The following is a 22,286-nucleotide window of genomic DNA, read 5'->3' on the forward strand; positions in this document are numbered from 1 at the left end:
CGTCCAAACTGGGAGGCGCTGGTCGGTGTGGCTGCTCCTCCTCCAGGCCCAGGAACTCCACAGAGCTGGAAGCTCCCACCACGGGGTTCAGCTCGACTGAGCATCGAACGAAAGCAGCCCAGACCCCCAAGCCACCTTGGGGGCTGAAGCCAAAAGCCAGGGAAAGACAAGTCAGATCCCCCGCAGCAGCCCGGGCCCCGCTTCGGCCTCCCCGGGCCCCGCCTGCCTGCCACTGCCCCCTTCCTCCCTTTTGTTGGTGTCCATCCCCCCCTTTGTAAGATGAGACCAGGGCCTCATACAGCTCACCTCTCCCCACACCATTCAAATGCAATTACACAGAAAGAGGCCATGCTGGGGGCAGGGGAGGAAGTCCCCCCCCCCCGCCAGTCTGACCGGAGAGAAGCGGTCATCCTACCTTGGGTGATGAACCAAAAGCACTGGGGCCGGGGGCGGGGGGAAGCTTGCAAATTTTTGCAGTTTAGCTGCAACAACAATATGGAAATATATGAAAGCTAATACGAAATGGCCCCAAAATGCCTGAGGCTGCACTGGGGAGAGAGCGCTGTGTGGCTTGCCGCTCATCACATCACGAGAAAGGGCCCTGGGAGAGGAGAGGGCCCACTTGTCGCCCCTTGCAGCAGAGCCCGTTCCCTCAACCAGCACGGACGGACGGACGGTTCCGTTCCTGCAGCTGACAAATCAGCGTTTAAGGGAGAAAGCAGGAGGTGCCTGGCTTAGAAAAAACCCCAAGGCAGACACACACACACACACCCCCCCCAGGGAGAACACGAGGGGGGGGGAGCAGAGAAGGAAAGAGGACAGAAAATCCCAGGCCCCTTTATCTACCGAGCAAGCCCTTCCCCTAAAGGTTTTCTGGCCAAAGCAGGAAACGCCCCGTGTCCGTCCCACCACCATCCTGCAAACGCATACAGACCGACACGGGACATTCACAGTGCTCTAACTCTCCCCATGAGCTCTGAGGTGAGTCTGCCGTCAGAACGGGCGCTGCTGCTCCGTTGGGCTGCTGCGTGTCCTCCATGGCACTCTGACCCCTTGGAGGGTGCCATGAAAACACCTTCAACAGTCCTCGCTCTGCGGCAACTCAGAGCGGCTCGTCTTGCCTTGTGGATCATATGCGGAAAGGGGCCTCATCTCACAAGGTCCGCCCTGCAGCTCCTCGCTTTCTGCCCTGCCCCACAGGCAACACTTTCACCCACTTTGCGTAAACCGGTCGGCAGGCGCCAGTCCTGGGGGGAGCATCTCGTTCCAGCCACAAAGGCGGGTATGGCGGTCACTGGAACCTCAGTCCCAGCCTGACCCCTTCTATGCAGCATTACGTATTTATAATCTGACAGGGGCACGATCAATGAAAACAAAGTCGTAATGCTCGCTGGTCCAATATATGCTCTGCATGAACACCACACGCCTCGGTAAAGAAGACCCTGATCCGCACAGGATCCCCGTCCCCATGTAACTCTCTCGCCTGCCTGGGCCAGTCTCAGCCTATCTCAACTCCCTATCTCCAGATGTGCTGGGACTACCACACCCATGCTTGTGGGGAATTATGAGGGCTGTACAAGAGCTTAGAATCTCTAATTCAACACAGGAAGGGAAGGGGACCTGGGAGAGAGTGAGGCCCTCTTTGCCCTAAGGCTGAATGACCCCTGGCTGGGGCTACTGAACTCTTGGCTGAGTTTCCAGTGGGGCAGAACATTTTTCTACAATCACTGAGTTTGTACAAACCCCTTTTCTCTGCAAAAGCTTAAACCCTGGATGGCAACAAATAACTTTTGACTAGAGACTACTCAAACTTTTAATCTATGTTTGAATGTTCCTTTTCGATTTTAAATACAGACAGACATAGAACAGGCGCCCACAACACAGGTCTCCTAACTCTGAATTCCCTTTCATGTGCCAATGGTAGCTTAACAAACTCTACCTCCCTGTTTGACTTGGCCAGACCTTTAGGGACCTCACACATCTAAGGGTCCCTCAGATGCTCCAGGAATCACCGAGAGCCTGGGCCTGGGGTTGACCAATGCACCAAATGATTAACAGACAAGGCTGATTTCATTTCCTCAGACAGACGTTCCCCTCTAAGTCTCTTCAAAAGCCTCTGCTTTTTAAATCAGGGCTGAAAAGAGCAGGGCTCCTCTCAAAGAAATATAGTTAATTCCCAAATTGTTCAAACTTTACTAACAAAATACCCAGGAACAAGTCTCTATCTATTTACCACTGTCTCCTAAAAATTCTTCATGGAGAAAGGAAAACAAATTCATGTTTTCCCCCTGGGAGTAAAAAATGCAGTGGAAAAATGTAAGAATAAAAACACAGACATTCTCAGGATCAAAGAGCTCCCACATTCTCTTCCGCCCTTGCAAAGAACTCCCACCTAGAGGGACGATGCCTTGAAGTACCCTTAGCTCTGCTTCCAACTGTGCAACAAGAAAGGAGGCAAATCAGCCCTACATCCAAGTTGGCCACATTTTCCATGGCACGCTCGTGGTGAACACAGAAGCAAACATGCACATCTGCCTCAGAAGGCACAGAGAAGCAAAGTTCTTCCTTGCTGGGCTAACAAGGACTCCAACTGCTAAGGATGACCATCACATCAACCTCTTAACTGGGAGGCGGGAAGCCAAAGCACCCTAAAAAATAACAGTGTGACAATCCTTGCCCAGATGTGAGATTGGCTGTGGAGCTCTTTAGATCTGCTGGTTCTTGAGTGAGCAAGGGTGGAACTGACCTGCTTCACCCTCCTTGACTCCATGCCTCCCAGCTGTTGCCACCTTCTCTGGATGACCTATAGTGCAGGCCTGGGGCATCTTTCTGCTAGGAGGAGTTTGTCAAGCCTAAACCAAGGCAAGACTCTTGTGCAGAAGGTGAAGCTTAAACATTCTCCTTACTGTTCCTCAGCGGCTTCAGAACATCTCTCCTCCCATGTGAGAGAGTAAAAACCCTCATCTCAGTTGGCATCAATGTCATCCGTAGTTCAGCTTGTAGCATGAGAAAATTACAGGAGCAGAGACATTGTCTGAAGACCCCAGAAGCAGCAGCTCTGTGCCTGGAGGTCACCAACCAGGAGCTTCAGCGGGATCACCACCTCCAGACCTTTCTGCACCAGCCAGCCTTGGCCACCTCACATGAAGAATGGGTGTCCCTGAAGGAGGGCCACCTTATTGCTCCTCCCAAGTTGGAAAGAAGGAAGCAGTTCTGTGCAGGATCAGGCTCTCCTCTGAGCTCCTCCTTTGCTCCAGAGTAGGCATCTCAGCAGAGAACCACAGGGCTGAATCTAGTCCCAAAGGTTACATCAAGCCTCCCAGCAGATTCTTCATCTCTCCTGGGTATCAAGTAGCAGCTCAGACATGTTTGCCCAGGTTGAAGAGCTGAAACATAACTTGAGCAAGCAAGCAAGCAGCATTGGCAGAACTTACAACCCAGGAGGCTAAAGAGTGCTTTGCGCATGCAGGAGGCAATTGCTGTTCCATCGAAGACCAGATGGGGATTTCGGTTTCAGGCAATTTCCAAAATATCTTATCCTCCTGCTCTAAGAGATGATGACCAAGGCAAAACAGTGCAACTGACCAACAATTGGGGGACTTTATGAAAAAGTCTAACTCAAGAATGAGACCAACATCTTCTCAACTGCAACACACAGTTGTGTAGGACATTAACTCTATAGTATCCTCCATGAAGCAGATTAAAATTGCTGGACCACAATGTTTTCTCTCTCTGACAATACATAATTTCTGGAGTACAAATTGCTGGCGATGTTTCTCAATAAAAACAAGACAATCATTTGGTGGTGTCTAAGTTTTCATGAGATGAAAAGGCCTGGAGCAGAGAAGGTAGAGGTCAGTTGTAATCAGGGTAGGTTTCATCCAAAAGGAAGCTGCACAGATTGCATTTTGCTTCTTCCATATCCTCTAAATTCCCTATGGTTCAGCCTTTCACTGAGATTAATTCAAGCTGGAATATTCACTAGTAGAAAATACAAACTGCGACTTCTCTCCTTTTGCAGAAATTGAAGGGAAAATATCTTATTTCACACCATAAATAAATGCTGTGTTCCAGAACCTCTATCCCACCTTGGACAGCCAACTTGCTGGCAACTGCAAGGTTGGGGCTTTGTGAAACTCCCTCCGATAGCCTGAGGCCAGACCAGGCAGATCCTCCAGACTCACCTCTTGCCAAGCCTTGAAGCCTTTCTCTTGACTTTCGTGGCCCAGCATCTCTGGGGCATATATGGGAGGCAAAACTGCTCACCCCCTAGAGACAGCCCACCAGTCATCTTGGTGCAGGGTGAATGAGGTTCCCCACCTGGGCCAATATGGGAGGTGAGGTGGTCCATGAAGAGAGAGTTGCTCTTGGCCCACAGCCACTGACTCACTAGATCTGCACTCAAATTTCACTGTCAGACAGCTTCTAGCCTGTTCTTTCACCACCTAACTAAACTAACCCAGGGAATTCACAGAAAGATTGAGGTGATCTTCTTCCACTTGAAAACTCAAATTTCAGCCTTATAATTACCATTTCTTAAAAAAATTGCAGAGATTGTCCTCCCCCTTGTGAGCGCAGAGCCTCAGCTTCCCTCACAGAAAGGGGGCAGAGCCGGAAGTTGCTTTCCGGTCATCTGGGGCAGTTCCCTGCCGTGGTCCACCAGGCTGTTCTGGGTCTCGCTAGCCAGCACCACGGCAGCACTTCCAGGCCGAGAGAAGGATACAGAGGGGACGGGCACCCCAGCAGCAGAGCCAGGGAAGTGGTATAAAGGGTGGAGGGTGTAGCAGCAGGGATTGGTCAACCGAGAGTCCCATGGGAGCGCACTCGGGGCCAGCTGCATAAGCGAGCTGCACAGAAGCCACCCTGAGGATGGAGAGGCCACCACGGGTTCCATCCAGCCTAGGCAAGGTGAGGTCCAGTGTAGCTCAAGCGTCAGGATTTATTGACATGGCCTGAGAAAACAGAAGCCCCTGCAGAAGCAACGGGGTTTTTACTGTGGCAAGGCCTGCCCAGGCTGGCTCCTTGGTCATGCCATGGTGTTAGACAAACCTTCCTCCTCAACAGCCTTGTGTGCACAACCACTAGGAGATTCTCTGAAGGCACCAGATCAGCACAGCCTGAATGCAGGGGAGGATCCATCAGTCTCCCAGATCTACAGAAGCCCCTCCGGAAAAGCAGACTCCACGAGGGTCTAGCCAGTCCCTCTCCTCCTGCTGAAACAATGTGCTTCCTCAAGCGTATACCCTCTCCCAAGCACACAAGGACACTTCAATTCCCCAAATGCAGACTTTCCCAGCTATTCATAGGAAAGGGGACACTCTTACAAGGCCACACGTAAAAATGGTTCTTGTGTTCCTCCTTTAATCTTCCTTCTTTCCACACTTCGCTGCAGGGCCAGGAACTTCCACAAAGCAAAAAAGTCTGTGTTTATTCCTCAAATACTGCAGACACAAAACATTGAGAAATCTGCAAAATGCCACCTCAGGGAGTTTCAGTCCCAGGAGAGTGTGAGAAGGATTAAATGAGAGGGTGGCAAAGATACCCAGCCTGTTTATGTCACCTCTGGCATAAATCCAAGCAATAACAGAGAAAGAATATGATACTGGAGTGCAAGCAGCCACATCTTCTACTGAAAAATCAGCTTCTGGGACTTTTGACACCATCACCAAGAAAGCCAAGTTGTTTATTTGAATGGGGGCAGCCCAGAATTCAAGCATTCAAAAATAAACAGCGGACACCAAGGAGGCAGAGTCAGGACCCAAGGTCTGGGGAGCGGGGGCAGGGGGTGTCCACAAGAGCCTCAGCTTCCAGGTGCAAAGAGCTTGCTTGCATCTTCCTGCCAGGAAGAGAAGGTGGTGGTCCTGCCACCTTGCTCTCCCTGGCAGCCAAGGCAGGAAAAGAGGGCGATGGGGAGGCTGCCTTCCCAGAGCCAGTGGTCTTTGGCAGCGAAAGGAAAAGTGGGGGTGGGGGGCTCTTCAGCAGCACCTGAGGAATGACTGGGAACTGGGCCAAGGAGGACAATCTGATGACCATAATCCCCACACAGTAATCCCCACTCTGAGAACCCCCATTTGAACCCCTGGAAAACCCAGGATATGCTGGAAACCCAGCTGAGCATCGCAGCATCTATGGGATGGAAGGTGCTGAGCCCAGGAATGAAAACGGGCATTTCCAAAATATTGCATAGCAAGAACAGATTGCTGTTTTACAGTATCAAATCAGCAATTAGCATCTTCCCCATTAAACCAAGACTCAGTTAGAAAGAAGATCAAAGGCAACAGGAAGGCCCTGCCTCATGGTAAATGTGGGCCATGGTACATACAACCATTTTCTGAGATTCTGTGACCCTGCCACTTTCTCACTGCAATAAACCTCCCCATGCAGAATCTGTGAGAACCTGGTGTTCTTGACTGAGCTGCGACAAGGAGCTTGACATGTTATGAGTCTTAATTGGGAGGAGGCCATTAGAAAGCCCCCGCCATCCTCCCCTCTCACTTGTCCCAAGTGCGTTTCCATGGAGATGCCCAGCACACTTCCATTATCCCTCCTGGCCAGAATCTGCCCATTTGGACGCCATCACCATATGCGTGGCTTGGATGCATCTGCTCGGTGTGCCACACGCAGCACTGGCTTATCTTAAGCATAACCCTCTGAGCCCTCGGCTGCCTCTTTTCCTTTCAATCACCAAAAACATTCCAGCGTCATTAGCAAATACGGCCGCCTAACTGCTCACTCCCAACTCCAGACCGTCCATGAATAATTTGGGCCATGTCAGTGCTACTTCAGGGGGCCACGCCCTGCTTCCACTGACCTTCGTTCCCTATTGCCCCCTGACAGCAGTGACAAAGGAAGCATCCTCCTCCCTCTCCTCCCTCCCCAAACCTCTGAGCTGAGGAGGGTCATGGGCAAGAAGACTTGTGTCCTGCTCACCGAGGCCGCTGACGGTGTAGGCGAAGTCCCTGGCCTTCAGCAGAATCGGCCCACTTTCTTGCTGGCCTTCTTCCTTGTAGTACAGCTTGTAGCCTTGAATGGCTGCCACGTCTGCAAGCTCTTGCTGCCACCTCACAGTGATTGTTGTGCAGTTCAGAGGCTCCAGACGCAACTCAGGAGACTTTGGTGCTGGGAAAGAATGGATTTGAAAGGCTCAACAGTGTAAGCGAAGAACCCCACACTAGCCCTTTATCTGACTAGTAAAGTAGAGGCTGAGCTGCATGACCACAAAGCCGATTCTTATAGCCTACCAACTTCAGCCAAGGTGTCCTGCCCTGTGGTTTGATAAAGTGGGTGGGAGGCATTGCAATCCTGCCAAAATTAGTCCCAGTTATTTATTATTTATTTGCTGAAATGATATAGCCGCCCATCTCAATCTAGTGACCATGCATAAATACAACAGAACCCATCTCACAGCCCACCACAAAACAAACTGGGCTCCGTAACATCTTGCCCCCAGTGCTCGAGGAGAAAGCTAGGTCACACTGGAACTCTTTGGTAACCTGAGTAACATCATCTTCTCTCATGGCTTCCTGTGGCTTCATTTGCCTTTAGCTTGTCACAAACAAAGCTATTAAGGGAAGAAAAAGGAACCGCAACGTCTCTGGGAGCGGCCCATCTGAAGCACCCTCATGTTTACGGGAAACTGGCTAACATCTGTGACTTTTGAACACAGCTGCTTCCAAACCAACCCTTTACTCTGGTGGAATGTGCACATTTACATGGAACGGCTCTGCTATCCATTTGGTGGAAAAAGGCGGGGCACCTTTGACACTGGTGGCTTTTGGGGTGCGATGGGAAGTCCACAGAGAGGCCTCGCCCCAACCGACTCTTGTGGCAGCAGAAATGCGGACCAAGTAGATGCTGTCAGGCTTCAGCCCCCGGAGCAGGTATTCGTAGGTGGCCCCCGGGAGCTCCAGAACCTGGACGCCGCTCTCTGTGCTGAGGCGGAAGGACAGGCGGAAAGCCACCACCTCCCCTCGCCGGTACTTGGCCGGGATGGGCAGCCAGGAGATGAGGACGTCGGACGGGCTTCTGCTCGTCAGGCTGAGCTCGGGAGCTCTCAGAGGGACTGAGGAGGAGCAGAGACAGAAGAAAGAGTAAGCTTCTCCGCCGGCCTGAAAGGATCCCTTGAACGCTGCAACAGAAACGTTCATCCCACTTGGAAAGTTAACGGCCTGAACATTCTGAGATGGAGACTTTTATGCATTTCGTTCCCTGTGCTATTTCTTGTCACATTTCTACTGTTATTCGTGTTTTAATTCTTTTCATAGGTTTGTACTCCATACTGGAGAGAATCCAGCCCTCCTCAATAAAAGCAGTGGAACTGGGCGGGCACAGGCATTTGCCAAGCCATGTCTTCTGCTGCTCAGACAGAGATTCAAGGAGCCAAGGCTTTCATCAGATGCTCCATGCAGAATAAGCCTATTCCTGTTATCTGCAAGGGTCACAAGCCCCACTGCAGTGGGCACCGCGACCCCTTCGTGCTGCAGGATCGCCGGCTGGGCTCCGGCAACTTGGCAGTTGTAAAACTGCAAACAGCCCCCTTCCTCGCAGAGTCTGACCAAACCCACTGGGGTCCTCCTCTATGGCCCAAACTGCTGCCAGAAGCCCCCCTGCCTCCCACCCTCCAGGTTCTGGGTCTCTCACAGCAGCTTTTTCAGCAAGGGAGCCAAGTACCATCTTCCAGCGTGTGCTGAGTCACATGGTCGGACATCTGGCTCGCCCCCAGGGGCATGTAGGCCACTACGTAGAAGGTGTAGTTGCTGGCAGGGTCCAAGTCATCAATAATATAATGGGTTGTGTCGTTCCCAATGACCACTTGGTATTCTTCATTATTTAAGCCTGGAACGCAAAAAGAACCGACCAATAGCAGCATGAACCTATTATTTTACTTATTTATTTATTGACTTCATTTATATGGCTGTCCATCTCACAAAAAGTGACTCTGGGCGGTGTACACCAAGCCAATAAAACAATACACGTTATGATGGAAGGCTCCCTCCTAAGCCACTAAAACAAATCAGGTTCCTCATGACGCCAAGACAAAACTAAAGAACGAATCTCATCTCTGAGCCTGTCAACAACCCCCTGTGCCAACAGGTGCTGTGATGCTTTCAGTCCGGACCCAGAAACCTAATGGCTGCTGGGATAAGAGGATAAACAGTGGTCGACCTCCCCTTTTGGAAGCTATAAAGCCAAGCTGTTACAAGCGCAAGGCTCGGAGCCAGCCGGCGGATTTGCTGGGTTTGGAAAGGGCCTGAAGGGCCAGGGATCCCTGTCCACGCTCAAGAGGTGACTACTGCATCTGCGAAGCTGGCTAGGGAATCCCTGCCAATTCTAAAAGCTGTCTCCAATCCTGCTTCTCGCTGCAATCTTTCTCCAGATGTGTGGCCAAATCCTGCTTCCCTGTCACCCCCTCACACGTGTGAGGGGGGCCCTTCAGAGGCAGAGGAGCCACGTCTCCTCCCCCTTCCCTCCTCCAGGCTGAGTGCCTGATAAGGGAGCTGCAGCCTCTGAATCAATGCTAGGACCACGCTGGCAACCAGCCCGTGTCTGTATCTGAACAAAGGTGGTTTGGGGCCAGCAGATGACTCCAAGAAGGCACCGAATATGCTTGGGACAAAAGAAAGTGGGAGCAGGAGAGAGAGAGAGACCTAATGTCCTGATGGCTTCAATTGCCAGATTTTGTCTGCAGTCAGGAGGATCCCTTCCCTGGAGGTCCCATTTGGAGACCAAAGTGCTCTGGAACGGCCAAGGAGGTTTTTACTTAAAGCCAAAGGCAGCATTTAGTGCAGGAAGAGTGGGTGAGGCCTGGTCTAGAACAGAACTGAACATCTTTTGCCCCTCAATGATGTTCTGGGGAAAAATGTCCATGGCAGTGGGTACCCAAATGCTGGGATGTTAGGAGGGCTCAGCCTGGGGTCTCTGAAGCAGAAAAGAGCTGTGGACCTTCCTTAGCCCCTGGTTCTTGCCAACTGCTTATCCGCTTTGTAAAAGGTGCACGCACACACGCACACAGAAACCACCCTGTTGAAGTAGCATCGGCGTTTCCTCTTAAGAATGGAAGCAAGGGGCCACCATTCCACCGGTTGATTTTCCCACAGTTTTGAGTTAAGTTGATAGCATTTTAATGAGACAAGATTATCAGCACCTCGCAAGCCTCCAATTAATAGACTGTTAGTTCGGCACGATTTCTGACCTGCAACTCAGGGTTCCTGAAAAGGCTTCTGCATGCAGGGAATGGCTGCGAGGCCTCCTGGGGTAATGCAGAAGGGAAGAGAAAGCCGCTCCACAGCCCTTCATTATTGCAAGGAACCACCAGCAGCCCTACTCTTCCCACCCCAAAACACACCTGTCCTCCCCCACCTCTGAAGATGGAAACATTTTCCAAAGCAGATCCTCTCAACAGACCCCTGTTTCTCCACTCCCACCCATGAGAAAGTGTAACTCCCATGTTGGAGCACTGTTGCCAATGGGGCAAACTATGGTCTCTCGTGAATGTAAAACTATCTGGCTTGTGAGAAGCTCCCCATCCCCCCTTTCGGAAACAGAAAGAGGGAACCTCTCCCCACCTCTCTCCATCAATTAGGAACCCCAAGAGCCCCAACATGGGGCCCAGCTCAAGGCCTCTCCAGCTCAGCCTTCTGCGCCCACAAGGGTCAAGCAGGCAGGGGCTCACTGCCCCCACTCAGCAACTTGTTTCTGCTCCAGCAACTTGTTTCTGCTCCCCCTTTCAGGATATGCCAGAAGCCCACCGTTACTTGCACAAGAACTTATCTTTCCAGCGATTCCTACATCCCCAAATGGGTCTTTTTTCTAGATACAAATATAGCCATTTGCTGGGAGGAATCAATATCAGCTTTTCAGTCCATCATCAGACTAATTTATTTATGTTTCCAAAGATCTGGTATCTTTTAAAAGAATCTTTAATAAATGCCAAAATGTAGAATATGATGAGAGGGAATATTCTGATCAGGTCCCTGAAGGACCTGCTGCTCAAGGCACTGAAGAACCGCACGAGGCCACTCACACACAGCAGCAGCTCCAGTTAGTGCCACCGCCCCAAAGGACCCAGAAGACTCCTGGCCACCATGAAAACGTCATCCATCGATTTATTTTTCCTGGCCTTCCAACAGCCAGAATGCGGAAGCCCTCTTCAGCTGGTCCAAGAGGCTTGCCACAGGCAGCCCACAGAAAGCCTCCTCCACCTACCTTCCGCCTTCATGTAGTGCACCGAGTAGGCAATCACTTTGTCCGAATTATACAGTGGCCTCTCCCAAGCCAGGAGAATAGCAGAACTTGACATTGTTTCTGCATGGACATTGCAAGGTGCACTGGGTCGGTCTTCAGAGAGAACCACTGTCAAGCGTGCCCTGGAAAGGATAGACCCTTGGCTGTTCTCGGCCACACACTGGTAGATGGCATCATCTTCAGGGATGATCTGGTTGATCACCAATTTGCTGGAAAGATGAAGAGGGAAAGCGTTAGACGGGAGCCAAACCAGGCAGGTGAGAAGCAAACAATGGCTCAGACAGGTAAAGCAGGAGGTGAGTCAGTGTGGGCTATCAAGTGCACCTTATAATTCTTGCCCACACAAAGAAGTCCTGGGAGGTGGGTGGGTGAGTACGCCTGTCGGGCTGATAAACGAATGCCATTATTCAAATTCCCACCAAAATCAAGCAGCAGGTCTGTTGTGCACATCTTGAAGACACCCCTACATTGAGGGAAGGGCGCTGTTCCCATTCTCCCAAGAGCAGGCCTAACCCTCACCTGTGCTCCATTTCTGCCCCTCGCCTTGGCAGGACCACCCTTTCTTACCCAAGGACCAAGCTGGAAAGCACCCCCACCTGTTGTACATCTTAATTCTGCCATTGGAATGAATCTTCCAGCCATTCTTCAGCCAGGATATCTTGGGGGTCGGAATGCCTTCTGCCTGGCAGGCAAAACGGGCTGTGCCAGCTCGGGGCCTGGTCAAGCTTTCTGGCCACTCCACAAAAGCAGGGGGCGCTGTAAGAGACAGACAGCATTTGAGCAGGATCTGTTTCTCCTTCTCCCTTTCTAATACAACATCAACCATTATTTTGAACTGCACATCCCTTCTGTACTTGTTTGAGACCCAGGCAAAACATTTCTGACAGGTTTTCCTCCTCTTCCTCTGGAAAGCTTTGCCCACGTAAGCACAAGGAAACCTGTGCAACTTGTCAAAAACAACCCCTTTTACCACAAGGTTTGATTTGAAAGTTCCACCCCCAACCCCAAACCCAAGCTGGCGAGCACCTCTCCTGGATCTCCCTGGGTCTCTTCTCTTTCCCCTTCGGCAGAAGAGATTCTGGGGCCTCGTGCAAGCAGTGGGATCAAGCCCCCGTCCAGAGAAAACTCCCCCCACCCACTGCTCCTCACCTAGCACCACAAGTGTTGCCATCGCAGTGGTGAAGTTGCGTGTGCCGGGGATTGTAGCGCGGCAAACATACACACCAGAATGTTGCACCTTCACGTCTGAGATCATGAGGTTCCCATTTCCAAGCACCCGCGTGTTGAAAACATCAATGGACTTGAGGTCTGTTTGGGAGGAACATTTCAACCGTCTGCCTCGGTTTGTGTCAGTTCACATCCCGGGCTGCCTAGCCCGCCACAGAATCTCTGAAGCCGAAGCTGCCTCCCACAGCCCCAGGCGTTTGTATGAATGCCTCCTTTTCTGGTCTGGTGCTAGAGAAGTCCCCAGAGTGCCAAGTTTCCTTTTTTGGCAGACTTCTGCAGAAATGCCAAAAACGGTAGCAAAGGCTCTGATCCACAGCCCTTGCCTCTTCCCAGCTAACACTGCCCAGCTGTGGCAAGCCAGCTACTTCCACTTCTGATGCTGTGCAGGACACACAAGGCTTGCACAACCAGCTGATTCTGTGATGCCGAAATGCATTTAGCAGGCAACAGGCAGTTTTTAATCCCCTCTACTCAATGGACTCTTTTCAGCTAGCTTGGGTGGCGGGGAGCTTCTGCCACGTGACTTGGCAAGGGACGCTGAGATGCTCACTAGCTGGAAAAAGCTGATGATGTCTACCACCTGCCCAGAAATGACTGCCCTCTCCCACTCAATCCTTCCTTTCCAACTTTGGGGGCACCACCTGAGAACTTCAAGGAGTCAGTTAACCCTTTCGTGTGCCAACTTGTGGCAGCAACCATGAGCATGGCACACTCAAAGGGGGCATTTCCACTTACTATCCCTCATCCGACCTGCAAGCTCTGGCACCTTTCATTTCCCCGAAGCTGGAAGCCAAAAGGCCACCTGTGGGCATTCTACAACTCACCAAGACGACTCCAGGACACAATCGGTTTTGGATTCCCGATGGCAACGCATTCAAAGATGACCGTTTGATGAAGAGAAGCTGTAATATTTTGGGGCCCAGCTATAATGGACGGCTTATGGAAAAGCTTCATATTGGAAGCTATTGAAAAACAAAGTTTAAGAAGCATTAAATAGAAATGTGTTGTCCACACATCAAATGTGCACAATTTAAACCTCAGAAATGAAATTATGGAGGGAAGCACTTGGGTGAAGACCTTCTTCCCACGTGGTGCACCAGGACACTTGACCATCACTGTTTGCCGGCAGCAATGTCAAAAAAGTTGCAAGTAGTAGGATTTTCTAGATACCTGGGACAACAGTGAGCGTCGCCTCGCCACTCTTCCGCCGGCCAGCAACTGTTGTAGCAACACAACGGTAACTCCCCGCATCTTTTTGCTGAACACTATAGATCTGTAGCACTCCTGATGGCAGCGTAGTTATCCTGGAAGAATGAGGGTTGGGGGCGATAGGGAAGAAAGCACATCTGTACTTCCAGTGGGTCTGCCTTTCTCTGCCTGGTGCCCTCCAAGTCAGCTGGACTGCCTTTGGTCAGAGCCAGGAGCTACAGTCCTACAACACCTGGAGCATTCCAGGCTGGGGAAGGCTGCAAGATGGGATCACTATTCAGGAAGGCAGAGTCACGTCCCCAAGCATGCGCAAAAGCACCTCCGCATTTTCTAGTCTAATTTGAACTCAAAGTACCAGCCTTGAATGTCACCCTTTCCTCTGTTCTCTCGAAATCAAAATAGGTGATGTTTGTCTGAAGCTCACAACTGCATCTTGTGAGTGGTGCTGTCAAGCTCTTGCACTCCAGAAGGATTTGAGAGTCACTACAATACCGAAGATGGGTGCCGGACTCAGGCCTAAAGAGAGCCAAACTTGCCCCCTTCTCAGCCACACTCCCTCCTTGCCTCCCCTCCTAGGGTTACTGCACAGGTTGAAAGGGAGACACTCCCACATCCTGCCCTCTGATACTTAGAGGTTCCTAGGAGAAAACCCCAAAGCCCTACCTGTCCGTGTCCTTTAGCAGAGCTGTCCGATTTGCCTCCCAGGTGATAATGGCTGGAGGGTTAGCGGGGATTTTGCAGGCAAATCTAGCCACGCTCCCTTCGTGGACCTCAGTGGGAAGAGGCTGGACTTCAAATGCAGAGACAGCTGCAAGGAGGGAGAAGAGGAAAGGCTGAGCCCCGGTGGGGAAGAGGGGACCCAGGGTCCGTTGAAGGGGAGAAAGAAGCACGCTTCAGTGAATTTAAGAAAGCCCAGCCACATGACGTATCCGTTAAAGGCTGCAGCTCCAGGGATGATGAAATTCCCCACCAAGGATCTTCCATTCCTAGGGGGCCCCCTGGGAATCAGCTGCTCACTGGGGCCCCTGGGTGGAAGGCCAGCTGCCTGTTCCGAGGGTCCCGCCCTGCCCTGCCCTGCCCAACTCAGAGCCTCATCAGCACTGCTGAGCTTCCACCCATAAGCTCCAATGCTGTCGCTAAGAGGGCGCCTTATCAGCAAGGTCCTCCCAAGCGCCCAGGGGCAACCACCTCCAGGTCAGTTTAGCAGGCTGGTACGGCCAGTGGCGGGCTAGGGTTGGGGTTAGGGTTAGGGTCTGCTTGCACCCAGAGCCCCGGAGTCTCTCTCCAACACAATGTTTTTCCCTTCTTTGCTCGATATCCAACTTGTTCCTCATCTTTGTAAAGAAATGCACCAACGCTCCAATGAAGAAACAGGGCTGCAGTGCCAGTCAGCCACACGGAGCCCCCGGTGCCCCCCCCCCCCCGAGTTCCTTTTGAACTGGAAAGGAGAGCAGGGCCGCAGGAAGGAATCCCAGCACAGCCCTGGGTCCGGCCTGGCCACTCTCCTTCCTCCTTCCTGCACCCGAGAGTCTGCCTGAGAGCAACGGCCATCAGTCTCTCCTGGAACACCAGCATGGCGCGCAGCCGTGGTTCCCCCCTGCAGGGAGAGACTCAATGCGCTTTCTCTGGAGCCTGCGCGCTCCCCGGCTCATTCTGAAATAAAACAGGAGCCGTCGCCTCAGCCCAGTCCCTTGTGGGCAGCTTCCAGGAGAAACAGGCCAACCACGGGGCCGCCCCAGGCCGGGCAGCCCGTGGATGGGAGCAGGCCAGAAGGGGCTCCCCAGGGCTGCTCTTAGCACCCTTCGCCTTTCCTTAAAAGTAACTGTTTAATGCAGTATGCAATGTTATGCAGATGCAGAACAGAGGAAGGCTAACCTTAGATAACTGCTTTGAATTTTAAGAACTCAAATAATGTTTGACACTTAAGAAATGATGCCCCCACTTTCATCGGTCAGGGGAGAGTCAACACAGGCCATCAAAGCCCATCATGCCCCTCTTCCAAGGTCTGCCCCCCACAGCTTTTGAAACTTCTGGGCTCTCCTCTGGTTGTGGGTCAGGTCAGGACCTCGCATGCATTAGAGACAAGGGCAAGCGCTGCCACCCCCTCCACGGGACCCACCTCCCTGTCTCCCCTCCACCACCCCACAGACAGAGAAAACTGGCCCTTTAAGCATGCGCAGCCAGCATTAGTCTCCTTTGGGGGTACCAGGCGGGCTCCACAAAGAACAGCTCCTAGGACATGGCAAAGGGGTTGTCTTCGCCCCCAGGATTCCCCCCTCCCCATCCAGCAGTCAAGGGGTCCCTGGTCGCCCTCGGTGCTCCTGGCGCTCCAGAAGGTGTCAGTGGAATGGGGCTTGCACAGCACCTCTACCACACCTCTCTCTCTCACACACACATGCAACTTGTGTGTGCGCACACACATGGGACCGGCCTCCTGAGAGGGAGGCAGCTTGCAACCATCACGCGCGAATGGAGGTGGCAGCACGGCCGAAAGGAAGAGCATCCTTGGGAAGGAACTGGAGCCCGTCCCTGAGGGGTCACCCGCAGACCTGCTCGCTGCAGCAGAGTTGCCCAAGTGTGAATCGGGGGTGTTGTGAAACACGATCAAAGCATGGAGGACTGGTTTTTCAGCATTGTTTCCCTCTGAGAGGTGAAGAGGCATAAATCAGTCTTGCTGGAAAGACAGGGACACAAAGCTTTCATCGATAAATAGGAAGAGGCATTCCAGATGCAATAATGAGGGAGGGTCCAAGCCATCTGTCTCTCCCGCCAGGCCCTATTCATCACCTCTGCCCAGATAAATCTCAGCAGGCCCTCCTCAGTGAGCGTTTGCGGGTCTGCTCCACGCGGGTCTCATGGCTGCGGGAGGGCTGACCCACGAGGAGCAGAGCTAGCTCTGGGGCGGCCTGGAGCCCTGCCATAGGTCAGCGGCCCCTTGGGAGAAGAGAGAAAGGCAAGGAATCCAGCTGTTCTGAGGGATGCCAGTGGAGGCGGGCGAGGGTTCCTTGGCACAGACCGTTCCACCCAGAGCCCTCACCTGGGAACCTCCAAGGTGGCATCTGGCCACCTTTCCCATCTCCTGCTTCTTCACAAGAGGGGGGCTCCCTCAGATACAGCCACAGCGAACACCCAGATTGTAGCCGAGACTTATGAAGAAAAGATGATTAAGCAAACTAACTCTCTGTCTGCGCAACAGCACAGCAGCCACAGATGTCTTCTCCTCTTCTTCTTTTTCAATGAGCCTGTTTTCTTTTCACCAAAAGAAAGAGAGCCTCCAGGAGGCAGGACGCGTGACTAACCGAACTTATGGAACTTGCTGTCCCCGGATGGCGTAACAGGCCCTGGTGTGAAGGTCCGCCAGAGGCAGTGCAGAGGGCCTGGCCCTCCCAATGGGGTCTGGTGGACGCAGGAAACGGGGCAGGGCAGGCTGGACCCAAGGCGCATCGCACACAGGCACATGGCCCGCGTATGTCTTGCTCTCAGGCCACAAAGGCATCGCTGTTCCAGGGGAGCTGCATTGCAAACACTTGCCCCATCAGCCTTCGACTGCAGTGTGTAAAATGAGGGAGGGGATTCTGAGCCCCCGAATCTCATGTGACCCCACACAAAGGGAACGCCGGCCACCAAGGGGAAGTGCCGGAGATCCTCTGGTCAAGCCTGAAAGGAGAATCCAACGCCGCCCACAGGCCAGGCAGAGCGGGCCTGCTGACCGACAGGGGGGTCGGCCCCACTGGGGCCTTGTTCCTGCTCAGCAGAGGGAGCAAAGCACCCACACACACACACACATCATGCCCCTGGCTTCTTCCACACATCATGCCCCTGGCTTTTGCCAGGAGAGGCAGACAGGCCTGTGCCCCACAGAATCCCTGGATTCACAGATCGGCTGACCAGCGTCCCTCGCCCAACCCCTCGGATAAAGCATTCGGCCCCCTCGGCCAGATAAAGCATTCGGCCCCCTCGGCCATGGGGCCCTTGTCAGCAGAGCAAGGAGCGGAGATCTGTTGGGCTGGAGGGAGGGGGCAGACTACCTCTGTTGAAGGACCTGCACACGCACACGCGCCAGCCCTTGAAACCTGCACTAGCTTCTGACCACACCACGGCCTGGAGCACCGTGGAAGGGAAGGGAAGGGAAGGGAAGGGAAGGGAAGGGAAGGGAAGGGAAGGGAAGGGAAGGGAAGGGAAGGGAAGGGAAGGGAAGGGAAGGGAAGGGAAGGGAAGGGAAGGGAAGGGAAGGACGCGTCCTTGAAGCGCGGGGCTGGCGTGGGAGCCACGGAAGTGTCCCTTCTCTTTCTGAAAAGGCTGCTAGGCCAGCAAGGCAAGATGTGCAGAGGGGCCTGGGAGAGGGGCAGCAACTCTGCAGGGCTGGTCTTCACGCAAGTGAAAGAGAAAGCAGAGGCGGCTGCTGGGAAGCGGCTGCTGGGGCCCCTCGGACAGGAAGAGTCGTCCTGCTGAAACTGGAGCTGTCCACCTCTTTGTAGGCCTGGAGAAAAAGAGGCCCACCCTAAATCTTCTTTGACGGCAGGCTGAGCTGGGCAGGGGCCCCGGCGACCCCAGCGCAATCCAGCCCCCAGCCCCCCTCTCTCGAGATGAATGGCCTTCCTGGGCAATGCCTCTTCCTCCCCCCAAGCTCTCCACAAAAGAATGCGAATCTGGACACCAGAGGGAACCAAGGGTCAGCTGCCCCTCCCCGGCCAAGGCGGGACCCCAGAGTTTCTTGCCACTGGCTGGAGCAGGAGTGGCTGCCCAGCCCTTCAAAGGACGGCCAGGGGTTCCAGAGGTCAGCCGGGAGCCCTGGCAACGCTCTCCCCGGCCCACAGGAACGCCTGGCGCACTCACATCAGGGTGGGTTCTGTGAGGCCAGGCAGCTTTTGTCTCTTGCAACCAGACCAGCGGGGGGGGGGGGCTTTAAGCCAACAGACCCTCCTCTAAGGACACCGTTGCCTCTGAGGCCACATTTTAGTGGCCAGCGCAGCAAACCAGGAGCACTTTTGCTTTGCATGTGTGTGCATTAGGGCGTAATTAAAACTGGCCTTTCCTTTGATCTATGAAGGAACGGTGTTTTGGGTTGATATAACATTGCAAAGACTGAAGAGGAAGTAAGATGAGCCCTAATGTTGATTAAGGAACAATCCTTTTTGCAAGGTTCTGAAGTAGACTGTTAGTAATAGAACGGGTCTTTCCTTCCTGACCCACCTCTTGCAACGTGGACCATCCCCATTCAGAGCATCCATTAGCCAACAGTGCTAAGCAATACCCCCCCGCCCCCACCCCAGCAGCTATGTTCATTTCTGTATTTCACTTCCAACAGGTTTGAATTATTGGTTCTTGATCCCCAGAGACTCTAACGCAGTACAAGCAAATCGGGAGGCCTTGGCCCCTCTCTTATTCGGGCCCAACCCAGAATGTGAATTGTGGATTTGTCACAGGGAACACGGTCTTTTCAAGCGTGAATCCACACAGCCTGGGAAACTGAAAGGCCTACATCTGTTGATAAGAGGGCGCTGGCGGAGAGCCTTTGCCTGGGCCCCTGCCCCCTAACTGCACTCCCAGTAGATAACGGGGTGCCTGTCTCCCATGGGGGCTGAGCAGCCCCTATAGTTTTACAATAAAGAATGCCAGAAATGTACGGAAGGAGGTGCATTTTAAAGGCTCTCCAGCACCAGATCACGAGGACCACAATTCTCCATCTGAAAGGGAGTGTGCGTGTGCGCTTCCGCACGGAAAGTTCTGACCTCTGACCTGGGTCTGTGGTGGCAAAGAAGCTGCTCACAGATGTGGAAGCGAAGAGGCAGAAATCAATACATTCATTTAATCCAGAGTACTCTTACGCAGGCTCGCATAATAAAGGCCCAAATGTTCCCATTGTTTTGAGGGCAGCCTTTGTGGATTTCTTAAAGAATATTCAGCTGCCCCCCTCTTCTTTCTTTTAGGGATCTGCTCGCTTTACTACGGAGCTGCCTGCTTAAATACTCCCAGCCTTCCACTGCGTTCTAATGGCTTATCCCAGGAGGACCGCAGGGACCCACTCACTGGTCCCTGCCAGGCTGTACCTTCCAAAGGTTCAGAGGTGCACAATATCCTGCACCAAGCCCTTGTGCCCAGCACGGAGGAGGAAATCATCAGAAAACACCTCCTGCCCAACCTGCCTAATTGTACCGGGGCACACACTTGGGAGACACCTGTTCCTCCTCTCGCCTTTCCAGCCCAACACCATCTTCCAGAGCAGCCGCCCAGGAAGCCAAAAGCAGCCAGGCCCAGCCGCTGTGCCCCGAAGGCCCACTTCTTTCATGCATCCTTGAAGCGGCCCCGTGCCGCTTGCGCTGGGGCCAAAAGCAAGAATCCAGATGACCGAGCAGCCAGGCTGCTCCCCAGCCTCAGGAGAGCGTCTGGAGACGCTCCACAGGCAGCTATTCTGCAGGGGCCCAGCAAAGCGCTGCCTGGGCCAGACCTGGAGCACGGGGGACAGTCCCTCCTCCGCTCCCACTCGGAACGGAAGCTCAGCGGTTCCTCCCTGCCGTATTTTGTCCCCTCTTCTTGTAAAGGGGGAGGTGCAGAACAGCTGCAAGTCCCTCTTTCCCGGTCTTGCAGGGGCACTCAGTATGGCTAGGAACCGGAAAAAAGTGAGACCACCCCAAACGTTTAACACATCTTATGACAAAGTAAACACCAGCTGTCACCTAATCCCAGCTAAGGACCCTCTCTGCTGCCTCCCGAAAGGGGACCCGCTCCCCGTTTAGCAGGCCCTCGGCTGGTTCGGCCTTCAAGGGTCAAAACCAGCACCTCAGATGATGTCCAGGAAAGACTTTCAACATGGGTATAGCCCACTCCCATATGGCGGCTAGTCAGCAGCCTGTCTGCTACCCTTTACATCAGCTAAAGCTCCAGGCCCTCCTCCCCCAGTGTGGGAACATATCACTTAGGTCCAGGGGAGAGGATCATTTGCTCTCCTCCTCCAGCGAGGCAGCCAAGGCCACTCGCTACTCACTGACAACGCTTTCAGTCTAAGACAGCCATCTGTGCCAAATATCTGGCACGAACGATGGCAACCAATGACTGAGTTGGCACCTCACATGACTGCTGGAGTTCATGTAATGTGCTGTTCCATTAACTATAGCTCACAAGCCATTACAGCTGGTTACACATAATGCCCTAAGCCCAAAGCAAAGAGACCACCTTACGACATGTTGCCATGAAGTAGCCAACCAGCAGCACCTCTCGCTTGGGGCAGAACATGCCAGCAACCTCCCCAAGTGGGTAACTCTAGATGAGCCAAGCGATTTCCAGCAGCCCTCCCCATATTCTGACCCCCCTCCTGTGCAAACAGCAAGAATGTGCTTAGGATAAAGGCACTAAATCAGAATGGGGAAGTCGTCCTCAGATGTCCTGCTGGCAATGATGCGGGGACATGCCAGGTCTGATCTAATTCCTGCTCCTGCTAAGGCACTTCCCTTCTTCCTTCTGAAGAAGGCTACCAACCAAGAACATTCCACACAGTCCAAATGGCTCCTGATCTGCTCCTCGCTCCTGCCAGCACAGGTTCAGACTCAGTTTTGCCCCCGCAGTAGCCAGAGAAGCGCCTTCTTGATCAAGGCCCGGGATCCAGACGAGATCACGTGGACCGGCAGATCCACCTCCTGCACCCGGGAAAGGCTTTCGGCGCAACGCTGGGGCTCCCTTCAGGAGCACCCTCCTTCCAGCAGACCCAAGCCAAGCCTGCTCAGTGGCTGCAGTGTCCCAGTGCCGCTTTAGTTCAGTTGCTCAGCCAACAGAGAAAAGATTCAGCAGCAAAACAAAAGCCAGTCCAGGGTCCGTTTATTTACTCCTCAGTACAATACACGGCCCTGAATGGGCTGAGGAGGAACACTTGCTCCTCATTCTGCTTGGCTCTTAGGAGCCACCTGCCATGGCAGGAAGCCCACCTAGGCCAGAACCCAAACCAGGCTGGAGGATCGAAGGCGACTTTCCTCCTGCCATCGTCCTCTGATCACTTAACCCGATATTTCCCTTTTGCACCAGCAGCTGGTCCACAGCTCCAGTCGTCTGTTTTCTTTCTTCCTCTGGCTTCACATTCAGGGAGCTCGTCTTTGCACAGACAAGAAGCACTTGGCTGATGGGTGGCCGGGCATCAAAGCCCAGCATTTGGGCTAGCTGTCCAAATATCACAAGTACCCCAGCCAGAACACCTTCACTTCTTCCCTTCCCTTCCCTGACTTGTTTGCTTTGACTGCAGCGAGTACAGTTGGCTGGTTGACTAGTTTTCCACTTAGGTGGCAATGACGAGTTATAAAGGCCGGAAGCGATCAATCCCAACCGAACGGCTGGGCCAGCAAAGCAACCAAAGAAAACGGTGCCAAATTGAAGCTGATCGAGGGGGCTGCTGGGGGTGCCTCTGCGACGTTGTGGGCAGGAACTTGTTTGTGTGGCCAGCCCCACCCGGGGTGGAGGAAAGGGGGCAGGGATCTCGAGCTCGCCTTCAGACATGCCCTTCCATGACTGATGCCCTGGCTCCGGGGGACCAAAAGGCCCAGCTGCTAAGCTAAGCAGGGGGGAGCCAAGCGCAAGGGAGCCAGAGGCCCTTCTCAGGCCACTGCGGAGGACAGGGGCAG

At 53.2% G+C, this 22,286-nt stretch overlaps 1 protein-coding gene across 1 annotated transcript in view; it reads right to left on the reverse strand.

Moving 5' to 3' along the window:
- The window catches only part of PRTG (protogenin), a 42,827-nt gene that overhangs the window by 14,109 nt on the left and 6,432 nt on the right, over positions 1-22,286 (reverse strand). Inside the window, 9 exon segments of the mRNA XM_088148192.1 lie at positions 6,931-7,119; positions 7,757-8,062; positions 8,671-8,835; positions 11,206-11,453; positions 11,841-12,000; positions 12,394-12,552; positions 13,296-13,433; positions 13,642-13,775; positions 14,344-14,488. Coding sequence (XP_088004318.1) covers positions 6,931-7,119; positions 7,757-8,062; positions 8,671-8,835; positions 11,206-11,453; positions 11,841-12,000; positions 12,394-12,552; positions 13,296-13,433; positions 13,642-13,775; positions 14,344-14,488 — 1,644 coding nt within the window.

This window comes from Python bivittatus, unplaced genomic scaffold, assembly GCF_059951505.1.
Source record: "Python bivittatus isolate LINGU-HERP-01145 unplaced genomic scaffold, Pbiv_v1 ctg000530_np1212, whole genome shotgun sequence".
NCBI lineage: Eukaryota > Metazoa > Chordata > Lepidosauria > Squamata > Pythonidae > Python > Python bivittatus.